This window comes from Lepidochelys kempii, chromosome 2, assembly GCF_965140265.1.
Source record: "Lepidochelys kempii isolate rLepKem1 chromosome 2, rLepKem1.hap2, whole genome shotgun sequence".
Taxonomy (NCBI): domain Eukaryota; kingdom Metazoa; phylum Chordata; order Testudines; family Cheloniidae; genus Lepidochelys; species Lepidochelys kempii.
This window is the reverse complement of record NC_133257.1, coordinates 262,445,598-262,458,915: the sequence shown is the minus strand read 5'-3', so window position 1 is coordinate 262,458,915 and position 13,318 is coordinate 262,445,598. Positions and strand designations below refer to the sequence as shown.

Here is a 13,318-nt window from a genome sequence, read left to right as displayed (position 1 = left end):
CTCCCCCCGCCGCATACACCCTTCTAACCCTGAAATGGTTTGCCCTCAATCCCCCTCTCTTCTAACTCTGAAATGGTTCGTCCCAGGCCCCTCACACTGCGCCCCCTTCGAACCCTGCTCGTCTCAGGCCCCGCCTCCCACAATAATTTATCCCAGCGACCTATCCCACTCTCAGCCACCCCCCCCACCCCCGTCCTCCATTGGTTGTCAAGGAGCTTTTCCGTCCCCTCCCGCGCGCTCCTCATCCCGCTCTGCTCGCAGATTGGGCGGCCGGGAGGGTGGGAAGGAGCGCGCGCTGAGAGGGGAGCGCGCTGAGGGAGACAGTTAGCTGCTCCGCCCCCACCTTCCCCCAGCCTGGCTCCCGCCTCGCCTCGCGCCCGACGCGGGGCGGGGCGGGGCGGGGCGGTTGGGGAGCCGCTCACCTGCCCGTGGGTGAAGTGGGCTCGGCGGGCGCCACCATCCCGCGCCCGGGCCAAGGGGTGGAGGAGGGGTAAGATGGTGGCTGCTAGCGCCGAGCCGCGGGCTCCCCGCTTCGCGAAGGCCTCTTGGCCCGAGGTGAGGCCAAGCCCCACTTCTGCCCCGGGAAGGGATCGGACAGGAGCCTCCCGGTCTCCGGTGGGCGGAGCCAGGAGGCCAATTTGGCTGGGGGGGGGGGGTGTCCTGCTGATGTAGTTCAGAGGAGCAGCCCTGTTAGTCTGTATTCCCAAAAAGAAAAGGAGGACTTGTGGCACCGTGGAGACTAACCGCTTTATTTGAGCATGAGCTTAAATAGGATGCACTTCAGCGGGTGCATCCTTCTCCCAGGGGCTCCCCCTCCCCCTTTGTACTGGGGCGGGTGCGGGTCAGAGTCCGGCTTCCTCCTCCAGGGCAGGGGGGGCGGTGCGCCTTGCTGCTCGACGGGGGGGGGGCAGGTGCTCCCCTCGCCTCAGGTATTGGGGCAGGTGTGATAGCCACCCTCCCACTTACTTCTCTGGCAGTGGGGGGTTGGGCAGCTCCCTTCCCTTTGCCTGTTGGGGCAGTGACCCCCCCCACACACTTCTCTGGCAGTGGGGGGGCTGGGCTGCTCCCTTCCCTTTGCCTGTTGGGGCAGTGACCCCCCCCACACACACACACTTCTCTGGCAGTGGGGGGTTGGGCTGCTCCCTTCCCTTTGCCTGTTGGGGCAGTGACCCCCCCACACACACTTCTCTGGCAGTGGGGGGGGCTGGGCTGCTCCCTTCCCTTTGCCTGTTGGGGTAGTGACCCCCCCACACACACACTTCTCTGGCAGTGGGGGGCTGGGCTGCTCCCTTCCCTTTGCCTGTTGGGGTAGTGACCCCCCACACACACACTTCTCTGGCAGTGGGGGGGCTGGGCTGCTCCCTTCCCTTTGCCTGTTGGGGTAGTGACCCCACCCCCACTTCTCTGGCAGTGGGGGGCTGGGCTGCTCCCTTCCCTTTGCCTGTTGGGGTAGTGACCCCGCCCCCACTTCTCTGGCAGTGGGGGGCTGGGCTGCTCCCTTCCCTTTGCCTGTTGGGGTAGTGACCGCACACACACACTTTTCTCTGGCAGTGGGGGCCTGGGCTGCTCTTTTCCCTTTGCCTCTTGGGGCAGTGACCCCCGCGCACACACACACACTCCCCATCCTGCTCCCAGGGCGTCCTCTCGGGGCTTTCGAAGTGCCCATCACTGTGGTATCTACCTGGGGCTGGCGGCTGCCACGCTGTACTGACCCCTCCAACAGCACTGGTGGTGGCAATGGGTAACCCAATTTTCTGCCCGCTGCTGGGGGTTTTGCCAGTCGTCCACCCTCCCTGCTACCCCTGCCCTAGTGCCCACTAGCTCCTGTTCATACCTTCCTGCCATAGTGCTGAAAGGGTTTGTTGGGGGTAGTATTTGCAGACCTGGAAAAAGCAATTAAAAATCAAGCTGGGTCATTGAGGGGCGCACTTTAATCACTTCCTGAAGCTGTTGCTACCAAAGTATGGCACTCTTCCCCTCTCATGCTTTTTTCACACCGCTTTAAGCGCTGTACAGGGGTGACGATGTATCTTCCCATCTTATTGAAAGTGTAATTGGGGGAAGTTATCTATTGCCACAAGTTTTAAAGTGTCTCTCAGGCCATGTTTATCTACAGACTTCTGCTGGCCTAGCTCTGTTCATCTGGGATGGGGTATGGTCCCTGACTAACGTAGCTGCTGGCAGATGCAATTATGCTGGCCAGAAAGTGCAGTTTTATTGGTATAGCTTGTTTTGCTCACAGAAACAAGGGGTGGAATAAGCTGTACCAGTAAAAGTGCATCTTTGCCTGTATAAGTTAGGAGCACCTTGCTGGTATAATGACAGGTTTCAGAGTAACAGCCGTGTTAGTCTGTATTCGCACAAAGAAAAGCTCATGCTCAAATAAATTGGTTAGTTTCTAAGGTGCCACAAGTACTCCTTTTCTTTTTGCTGGTATAGTGTACCACTTTTTCTATATGGGTGAAATGCTCCTACTGTATATATGGATTTAGTGGTGGTTGGACAGCCTAGACTCTGAATTATTTCTAAAATCACTAGGGTGTGGATAAATATTAAAATCTGTTTCATGAAGAACTGATGTTAAACATTCAAGGATGTTATGCAGTTTTGAAGACAAGAGGATACCTTAGTGCCTTTTATTGATATTGCAAAACAGTATAAATGAGGGCTGTGACTTGTTCTTATATGGTAAATTATATATATTTATATGTGAAAATGAAGAAGCATCTTCCTTTCCCCATCTCTATCATACATATTCCTGCCAAAAATCTGTTAAGAGGTTATAGGGAGAAGTGAAAGAATGTGAGAGGTGGTGGGCTACAGAAAATAGTGACATTTCTGAACAGAGGGATGTCAGAGGAGAGTTGTGAAGTAAACAAGTACAAAAGCTTGAACTACAGTACAAGGAGGCAGGAGTCATTTGTGCTGAAACATCAGATGTTAAGAGAATGCTGAGGGGAATAAAATAGCATTTACTGAACCTGAAATAAAAATTTAAATGCATTTTATCCTTCACATTCACTTTTGAAATATTGCAGTTAGAAAATGGAAGGCTGTTCTCATTCCATTATCTCTAATGTTGAAAAAAGCAAGGAAAATCTAAGGATTGCTGGTAACAGTTAAAGCTGTGTCTACACATAGCTTTTGTACCGATTCAGTTAAATCCACAATAGGGAGCTGTACTGATTAAGTACAATATGATCACTCTTCTATTGGTATAACTACATGTTTACTAGGTGGTTGAGTATCAGAGGGGTAACCGTATTAGTCTGTATCCACAAAAACAATGAGGATTCTGATGGCACCTTAAAGACTAACAGATTTATTTGGGCATAAGCTTTTGTGGGTAAAAACCCACTTCTTCAGATGCATGTTTTTACCCATGAAAGCTTATGCCCAAATAAATCAGTTAGTCTTTAAGGTGCCACCGGACTCCTCATTGTTTAGGTGGTTGAATCGATTTAACTGAATAGGTTTTTTTCCTGATTTAAATTGGTACAAAAACTGCTAGACAAGCACTTTCAGATATTTGTAGATATTTCAATATTTCAGTCAACCATTACTGTTAAGCTAAAGCATTTGTAAATCTTGAGCCAACTAACTTGCTAGACAAGATTATGAGTGGAGGCTTGCATTCTATAAAACCTACTATATATAGAATGTGGGAGTGTGGTTTGTTCTCTGCTGTTCATGATACCTTTTGCATCAGGCATGCATTTTTTTTTTCTTCCCTATGGTCTTAGTGCAGTAGAACTTGCTGGCATTTCTTGACTGATTTTTTCACAGCCATCATTGATGAAGCACAACTATGTTTACTTACTTGTGCAGAGCCAATAGGGGGCTTTGCATACTGTTTTGGGGTGGGGAGTGTCTGTGTGTCGTTAATAAATCTAGTATCCACTCTTAAAAAAACAGACTCTGGAATACACTCCCCACCAGTTCATAAATTTAAAGTTTATCAAATTTTTAGTTTTCAGAGTAGCAGCCGTGTTAGTCTGTATCCACAAAAAGAAAAGGAGTACGTGTGGCACCTTAGCGACTAACATATTTATTTGAGCATAAGCTTTCGTGAGCTACAGCTCACTTCATCGGATGCTGTAGCTCATGAAAGCTTATGCTCAAATAAGTTTGTTAGTCTCTAAGGTGCCACAAGTACTCCTTTTCTTTTTGCAAATTTTTAGTGTCAACTGCAGTGTCTCAAATTTCATTTTGATGGCTCTGTCAGTTTCAAGTTTTTATTTTGCTTTTAGGTAAGTTGTAAGCCCTTTAGAGCAGGGACTGTGTATTTTCTTATATTTCTGTAAAGTACTATTCTCAAACCTATGATGCAGTGGAAATTATGATATTTGAATGAATAGATTTTTTAGTAGATTAATGTTTTCATCTTTTGTCCCCCCCTTCCGTGCTGGGGTCAAACAGGTATGAAATTCTGCTGTCAAACTTTATTTGTAGCCATCAGCACTCATGTTTGCACCAGTTAAGTTAATGCTTGTTTTTTTAGTATCTATATAAGAGCTATATAGATTACCATTTGCAGAACTGTGCTTTGAATTAATAAAATGTGTTTTAATACATCCAAATGTAAATGTATATATCTGGGAATAAAAAACGTAGGCCCTAATTGGAGAACAGCGGACAGTGACTCTGAAAAAGACTTTGGAGTCATGATGTATAATCAGTGGAACGTGAACACCTGCTGTAATACCATGTGATCCTTGGATGTGTAATTGTGACAAGAAGTAGTGAGGTTATATTACCTCAATATTTGGCACTTGTGTGCCTGCCACATGCAGTCTTGGTGTCAAAAACTCAAAAAAAGATGTTGATAAATCAGAGAGAGTTCAGAGAAGAGCCACCAAAATGATTAAAAGATTGGAAAAAATGCTGTATAATGATAGACTCCAGGAACTCAGTCTGTTTAGTTGAACAAAAAGAAGATTAAGGAGTGACTTAAATCACAGTCTATAAGTGCCTACATGGGGAACAGAAATTTGATCATGGACAATCTAGTAGATAAAGGTGTAACAAGAGCCAAAGGCTGGAAGTTGAACCTGGACAAATTTAGACTGGAATTAGGGCTCCTAAGAGCTGCAGTAATACACAGTAAATAATGAATAAGGTGCAGTTTTTTTTTCACAGAAAGGGCAATTCGCCATTGGAACAACTTGCCAAAGGCTGTGGTGGATTCTCGATCAGTAGCAATATTTAAATCACAATTTAAACCCCTCCCCTTAGTTATCTCTTTTCTAAGCTGAACACCCTAATCTTTTTAGTCTCTCGTCATATGGAAGCTGTTCCATATACCCTTGATCATGTTTTTGCCCTTCTCTTAACCTTTTCCAGTTCCACAACATCCTTTTTGAGATAGGGCAACTAGAACTGGGCAGTATTCAGGGTATAGGCAGACTGTGGATTTAAACATTGGCATTAAGATATTTTCTGTCCCCTCCCTAGTAGTTCCTAACATTATTGTCTTTTTGACCACTGCTATGCATTGGGCATATTTTTTCAGAGAACTATTCACATGACTCCAATGTCTCGCTCTCTCTTGGGTGGAAACAGCTCATTTAGAACCATCATTATATACGTATAATCGGGATTATTTTTTCTGATGTGCATTTCTTTGCACTTATCAACACTGAATTTCATCTGCCATGTTGTTGCCACTCAGTCACCCAGTTTTGTGAGATGCTCCTAATTCTTGACAGTCTGCTTTGGTTTTAACTACTGTATCCTGATAATTTTTTATTTTCTGAAAACACTGCCACTTCACTGTTCACCCCCTTTTCCAGATCATTAATGAATATGTTGAACAGCACAGGTCCCACAGATCCTTGTGGGACCCCATTGTTCACCTCTCTGCATTGTGAAAATGGACCATTTATTCCTACCCTTTGTTTCCAGTCTTTCAACCAGTTACTGATCCGTGAGAGGGCCTTCCCTTTAATCCAATGGCTACTTAGTTTCCTTAAGAGCCTTTGGTGAGGGACCTTGTCAAAAGCTTTCTGAAAATCCAAGTACATTATATTGACTGGATCTCCCTTATTCCTATGCTTGTTGACTCCCTCAAAGAATTCTAATAGATTGGTGAGGCATGACTTCCCTTTACAAAAGCTGTGTTGACTTTTCCCCAATAAATTGTTTATCTACGTGTCTGAAAATTCTGTTCTTTACTATAGTTTCTACCTGTTTTCTCAGTACTGAAGTTAGGCTTACTGGCCGGTAATTGCCAGGATCTCCTCTGAAGTCATGTTTAAAAATTGATGTTATATTAGCTAACCTTCCAGTCATCTGGTACAGAGACTGAATTTAGTGATAGATTGCATATGACAGCTAGTAGTTCTGCAATTTCATATTTGAGTTCCTCTATAATTCTTGAGTGAATGCCATCTGGTGTTGGTCACTTATTACTGTTAAATTTGTCAATTTGTTGGAAAACCTCTTCTATTGACACAACAATTTGGGATAGTATTTGGGATGGCTGATTTGTCACCCAAAAACTAGCTCCGATGAAGGTATCTCCCTCGCATCCTCTGCAGTGAAGACTGATGCAAATAATTAATTTAGCTTTTCTACGATGGTCTTGTCTTCCTCGAGTGCTCCTTTAACCCCTTTGTCGTCTAGTGGCCCCATTGCTTGTTTGTCGGGCTTTGTGCTTCTGTACTTGAAAATTTTTTTACTGTTAGCTTTTTACGTCTTTAGCAAGTTGCTTCTCCAATGTTTTCATGGCCTGCCTTATTATACTTTTACATTTTACTTGCCAGAATGAGTGATCCTTCCTTCCTGTTTTCCTCATTAGGATTTGACTTCCAAATTTTAAAGGATGCCTTTTTGCTTCTAATAGCCTACATTATTCTGCTGTTTAGCCATGGCAGAATTCTTTTGGTCCTCATACTGTCTTTTTTTAATTTGGGTTATACATTTAATCTGAGCATTTATTATGGTTTTTTAAAGTATTCTCCATGCTGCTTGCAGGCATTTTACCCTTCTGACTGCTCTTTTTAATTTCAATCTAACTAGCATCCTCATTCTTTTGTAGTTCCCCTTTCTAAAGTTAAATGTTACTGTGGTGGGGTGTCTTTTGGTGTTTTCTCCCCTACAAGGCTGCTACCTTTAATTACATTATGGTTGCTATTAATGAGCAGTTCAGGACCAGATCCTGTGCTCAGCTGAGGACTAAATCAAGAATTGCCTCTCCCTTTGTGGGTTCAAGGACTAGGAGCTCCAAGAAGCAGTCACTCATAGTATCTAGAAGTTTTATCTCTGCATCATGCCTGAGGTGACATTTACCTAGTCAGTATGCGAATAGTTGAAATCATCCATTGTGTTTTCTGATTTTTATAGTCTCTCTAACCTCCCTTAGCATTACACAGTCACTGTCACCATCCTGGTCAGGTGGTCAGTAGTATAGTCCTACTGCTACGCTCTTATTATTCAAGCATGGAATTTCTATCCATCGAGATTCTATGGTACAGTTTGAACCATTTAACATTTTTACCTTATTTGACTCTATACTTTTTTAACATAGTGCCACTGTCCCACCAGCGCTACCTACCCAGTCATTCCTATATATTTTGTCCCCTGGTATTATCATATCCCACTGATTATTCTCATTCCACTAAGTTTCTGCATTGCCTATTATATCAATGTGCTCATTTAATGCCAGGCATTCTAGTTCCCCTATCTTAGTATTTAGACTTCTAGTATTTGTATATAAGCACTTATATATTTTGTCAGTGTTTAATTGCTTGGATTGTGTTTAAATGGGACTCTTATGTTTGAGTGTTGCTCACTAGCTCCTACCTGTATTTTACCAATTTCTTTCCTACTTCTAAACTAGGATACAGAGTTCACCCTTTAATATATTCATCCTTAAGGGATATCACCACCTAAATTGTGTGCTGCTCCTCAACTGTTGGCTTTCCCCAGCCCTTACTTTAAGAAATCCTCAGCAACCTTTTTAGTTTTACATGCCAGCAGTCTGCTTCCATTTTGATTAAGGTGGAGCCCGTCCATCTCATATACTAAAAGGCTACTCCTTCCCCAAAAGGTTCCCCTAGTTCCTAATAAACCTAATCTCATTCTTACCCCATCATCTCATCAATGCATTTAGACATTGCAGTTCTGCCTGTTATACTGCCCTGCACATGGAACTGGTAGCATTCTCTGAAATGCTTCCATGGAGGTCCTTGACTTTAATTTCTTAACTAGCAGCCTAAATTTGGCCTCCAAGACCTCTCCCCCTATCTTTCCCTGTGTCATTGGTACCTATGTGTAGCACTCACTAGCACCACCTATAAGGCTATAGATGTCTCATGAGATCTGATACCATTGCACCAAGCAGATAATTCACTATGTGGTTCTCCCAGTCATCACAAACCCAAATATGATTAGAATCAGGATTAGAATTCAAAATGATCTTCACAAACTGGAGAAATGGCCTGAAATGAATAGGATGAAATTTAATAAGGACAAATTCAAAGTACTACACTTAGGAAGGAATAATCAATTGGCCAAATACAAGATGGGAAATGACTTCCTAGAAATGGATTTGAGGGTTATAGTGGATCACAAGTTGAATGAGTCAGCAATATAATACTGTTGCAAAAAAAGTAAACATCATTCTGGGATGTATTAGCAGTGTTGTAAGCAAGACATGAGAATTCTTCTACTCTTTTCAGCAGTGTTCATGCCTCACCTGGAGTACTCTGTCGAGTTCTAAGCATCACACTTCAGAAAAGATGTGGTCAAATTAGAAAAAGTCCAGAAAAGAGCAACAAAAATGATTAAAGGTCTAGAAAATGTGACCTGTGAGAAAAGACCTCTCAAAATTGGGTTTGTTTAGGCTGGAGAAGAGAAGACTGCAGGGCAGGGCATGATAACAGTCTTCAAGTACATAAAGATTTGTTATAAAGAGGAAGGTGATAAATTGTTCTTTTTAACTACGGAGGACAGGACAAGAAGTAATGGGCTTAAATTGCAGCACAGGAAATTTAGGTTAGACATTAGGAAAAACTTCTTAACTGTGAGGGTAGTTAAGCACTGGAATAAATGACCTAGGGAGACTATAGAATCTGCATCACTGAAGATTTTTAAGAACAAGTTAGACAAATACCTCTCAGGGTGGTCTAGATCAGTGCTACTCAAAGTGGTGGTCCGCAGACTGTCCATTGGCTGCCAGTCTGTGCGCACATTGGAAAAAAAATATTTCCGGTCCCCCACATCAGATAGCTTGAGAAGCACTGCTCTAGATAATACTTAGTCCTATGTCAGTGCAGGGGACTGTACTAAATGACCTGTCAAGGTACCTTCTAATCCTACATTTCTGTGATTTCTATCTATTTCTAATGATAGAGTTCCTGATATTTGGGTCCTGGCCTCTACTATTTACCCCTGTGATGAAGGGTTATCACTGATAAGTGAGTAGTACTCAGCTGCCATTGTGCCTAGCACCTCCAAGGGGGCTATGAGTCACCAGTTCAGCCTCTCTGATCAAGTTACGTTTTAGATCTGGGTAAACTTTAGATTTTAGACCAAGATTTTAAAATGCTTAGCCTGTTAACAATGCTAAGCCCTCTAAAAACTAGATTTTAAACTAAGATTTTAAATGCTTGGCTAGTAGCATGCTAAGATCCCTGCAAACTAGTTTTAAAGAGCTTACACTATTAAGCCTTCAAAGTTCAAAATCAGGATGTTCAAATTGAGAATTTAATTTCTTCTAAAAATAAAATTATTTTAAAAACCTCACCTTTTTAAGTCTTACTCAATAGTGGGCTGGCTAGGGTGACACAAACCATGACCCTCTGTGTTGGAAACAGAGAGATGTGGGTGAGGCAATGTCTTTTACTGGACTCCTGCTGATAATAGCTCATCTTAACTAATTAGCCTCTCATAGTTTGTATGGTAACTTCCAACTTATCTGTATGTTTATATGTATATCTTACTATATGTTCCATTCTATGCATCCGATGAAGTGAGCTGTAGCCCATGAAAGCTTATGCTCTAAAAAATTTGTTAGTCTCTAAGATGCCGCAAGTACTCCTGTTCTTTTTACTAGACTAACGTCTTTGTGGAGGAAATAGTCTTTTTTCTTTTGTCTGTCACACTCACCGTAACAAACATAACACATGGTCAGTGAATTGCTTCTTTATGGAGAATTACTCCCCCCAACCCAGTAATATATGGGACTTTTATGATCAGAACTCTTGTACTCCATTAAAAAAATTAATTTAAATAATTAAATCCCACAGCTAGTAATGCTTTCCTAGTGAGTGATGCGTTCTGACGACAATTTAAATCACTGTTGAAAGCATAAAGAAAAGGAGTACTTGTGGCACCTTTGAAGTGAGCTGCAGCTCACAAAAGCTTATGCTCAAATAAATTGGTTAGTCTCTAAGGTACCACAAGTACTCCTTTTCTTTTTGCGAATACAGACTAACACGGCTGTTACTCTGAAACCTGTTGAAAGCATGTGATCACCTTAAAATTGCTTAATATAAAGTGGGGAGCAGAGAAAGAAGAATTAAGTTTTGCAGCACTTCTCCCTTTTTCATCCTGCCCATATCGGTTTAGACTTTAGCCTTTTCCCCCAGGCAGCTCCGAAAATGTAGTAAGGAGGCTGTTTCCAGGGCTCTCACATTTGCAGTACATTACCTTGAGCCCTGTACTTTGTAGCTGTTACACAATAGGGAGAAGACTACAATTCCCATAGTACTTCCACATACTGGTACTACAGTGACATCACACATGACAGGGCTGAGAATGGTTGTATAGCAAGAGGAACGAAAATGTAAGCTCGGTTGTTTTTTTTTTACTCCTGTAGCAGGGCCTTGGGCAACCTGAAATCCTTGTACAGAAGAGGGGATTGCTGTTGCTGCAGCGGATGCATTTAAACGGGGAAAGTGTTTGAAGGGGCTGTGGGGTGGGTGGCATTCAAGTGTAGGCAGTTCGCAGTGTTTCTCCTAGTAGGCGCAGATTTGCGGCGACTCTGTCTAGGGCAAGCCGTGAGGAGTAAGTGCTTAATGCTAATGCTGCTAGTTTACCTTCTGAATTCATACTAGGGGCTTTTTGCTGCGCGCAGACCAAGCCGTGCCTGCCTTTCTCCCCTGTTTGTGTATTGTGCTGCTTCAGTGGGTGGAGGAGAGACGCTGGCCATAGCCTGGCAACAGTTTCTATATGCAAGGAGTATCGGAGGTGTGCAGTGTGCGTGTGTGTCCCATGGCAGCGGTGTTTAGGGGAGGTGGACGAGGTTCAGCAAGGTACAAGACTACGCCACTAGACTTCATGGCACAGGGATCAGCTGGTGCTGCAGTGCGTATGGTTGGTATGTTTTAACACCTCTGCTGCTTTTGCTTCCCCAGTGGCTTGTGTCGGTGGGAGGAACGCACTCAGGGAACGGCTGATGGTAACGTTTGTGCAGGTTTTGTTTTGGTGGAAGTTGATTCTCACACCTGGAATTCAGTTATATGTGCATTATCTAGATCAGGGGCGATGTTTGGAGGCTGTATGAATATTGCTGTTGTAGTGAGTGGAAAATACAGTCTAACAAAGCATTTTTTTCAGAATAATATTTTCTAAAGGAGCTAGATTGGTGGCCTGCTTAGAAGAAGCTGTGATACCTAGTTGCCTGGCTGTGCCCAACCTTTATAAATCACCTCGGAAATTGCTATTATTAACACTTACCACAAAAGCCCAAGACTCCAAACCGCAGTTGTATGTTATTGGTCGCTCAAAAGGAGCCTTCTACTAGGGGAAAAAGACAAATTTATTAGTAGGGAGGACAGGGAGGGATCACCATCTATCACTCCTTCACTCTAATCAAACAAACACCAAACAGTTTAGTAACTTTCCAGCCAGATAATTTTTCCTTTCATTTCTGTATTTTATGGCTTGTGTTGTTAAATAGCATGACACAATGTTTACCTCAATCTGATATTTTTGAGATCTTTGTCTGGGTTTCCTTTCTGTAGGAATTTTAAAAATTGCCGACAGAAAGAAGCAGTTTCTGAATCTAATCACAGTAGGCTAATATAAATAAGAAATAAATCCTTGTATGAATGTAATAATGAGCTACCTAGTACATTTAAATCTTGGCACAGGTGAGGGGAGAGTTCTCTTACTTGATAACAAACATTGGCTTGTTGCTTTCAGCTCCTTTTGAGACATTCAGTGCCAGTCAATTTCTTAACATGTTAGGAATATTTTTATAAGTATCTGTTAGTCTATTTAAAAGTGAGAATACATTTTGAAGGACAAAAAATGGAATTTTAGTAGGTATTAAGTAGTGCCCAAATCATCTTTTTTGTTTTGAATAAAACTTTTGGAACAATATATGGTAACTTCACTTTTACTTTCATTTTTTTAAATGGCAGGTTTGTTGATTTTGTACTGTGTCCCTTTTTAACCCTTTCAAAAATATTTTTTATCTTATGATCTGTAATATGTGATTTATAAAAATATTGAAACCCACTTAAACTGACTTGGTTTTGTTGACATTTTAGTGGGTCAGAGTTGATAGTCCCTCCTGTTTCCCTGCTCTACCAGAAGATAATGGATTGTGACAGAGGTATGAATTAAAAGGTGGAGGAAGTGTCGTTAGATAGTATCAAGCTTCGTTACCGCTCAGTAGAATCTGCAATGAATGACTTATAATTAAATGCTTTATTAGTGGTTTGGCCACTTACAAATCTTATGAATTTTATAGTTTGCCTATTGATAGGGCCAATAAAAGTTGTCTGTTCCCCTTTCCCTCCCTTAAATGAAATATTCTTGAATAGACACCTAATTTGAGTCAGAGCCTTTTGGAAAAGATTCTTTTAAATTGAATTTTGCAGACTATTCTAATACTTGACAACTTTATATGAATGCTTCATGAAGAGTTTTTGAAAGTAAGGAATACTTGTTATGTTTTAATAATCGGAGAGCAGAGCTATAAAGTCCTGAACTGTAGTAAAATAATCTTTTTCAGTAAGATTGTTCTGCACTTTGGGTCTCTTTAATACTATTATGAAATAATTTATAACTCATTATACAAAGACTGGCTTCCAAAACTTGAAAGCAGGGGCAAGATACTCCAAACTCTTTGCACCTGGAACAGCTATTTATATCAATGGTACTTCTGTGTACAGAAGTTTTCTGGCAACAGGTGTACTTTTTAGATTGATTTTTTTTCTTGAAGGTATTTGGGAGCATGTCTGATTCCAAAAGATTGGAAAAAATTGGTGTGGAAACAAGGCCCTTGTCTGTAACCTATTTTCATTTTAATTTAGTTTAATTTTACTGTATTTTAAGTAATAAGGCTGTAAACTGAATTTGACAG

At 42.1% G+C, this 13,318-nt stretch overlaps 1 protein-coding gene across 11 annotated transcripts in view; it reads left to right on the top strand.

The window, feature by feature from the left end:
• Positions 1 to 323: 323 nt before the first annotated feature.
• LOC140907864 (meiosis-specific coiled-coil domain-containing protein MEIOC-like) overlaps positions 324 to 13,318 on the top strand; it is a 52,475-nt gene continuing 39,480 nt past the window's right edge. For 2 of the 11 annotated variants that reach the window (XM_073334812.1, XM_073334814.1), the window contains exons 1-2: positions 10,736 to 10,789; positions 12,501 to 12,565. Coding sequence is in view for 3 of the 11 variants with exons in the window: in XM_073334808.1 (XP_073190909.1) it covers positions 11,176 to 11,319 (144 nt within the window). In the remaining 8 variants the exon portion in view is untranslated. Of the gene's footprint in view, positions 556 to 10,723; positions 10,790 to 10,896; positions 11,011 to 11,034; positions 11,324 to 12,500; positions 12,566 to 13,318 lie in introns of those variants that run through there. The other 9 variants (XM_073334815.1, XM_073334813.1, XM_073334818.1 and 6 more) reach the window with 9 other exon arrangements.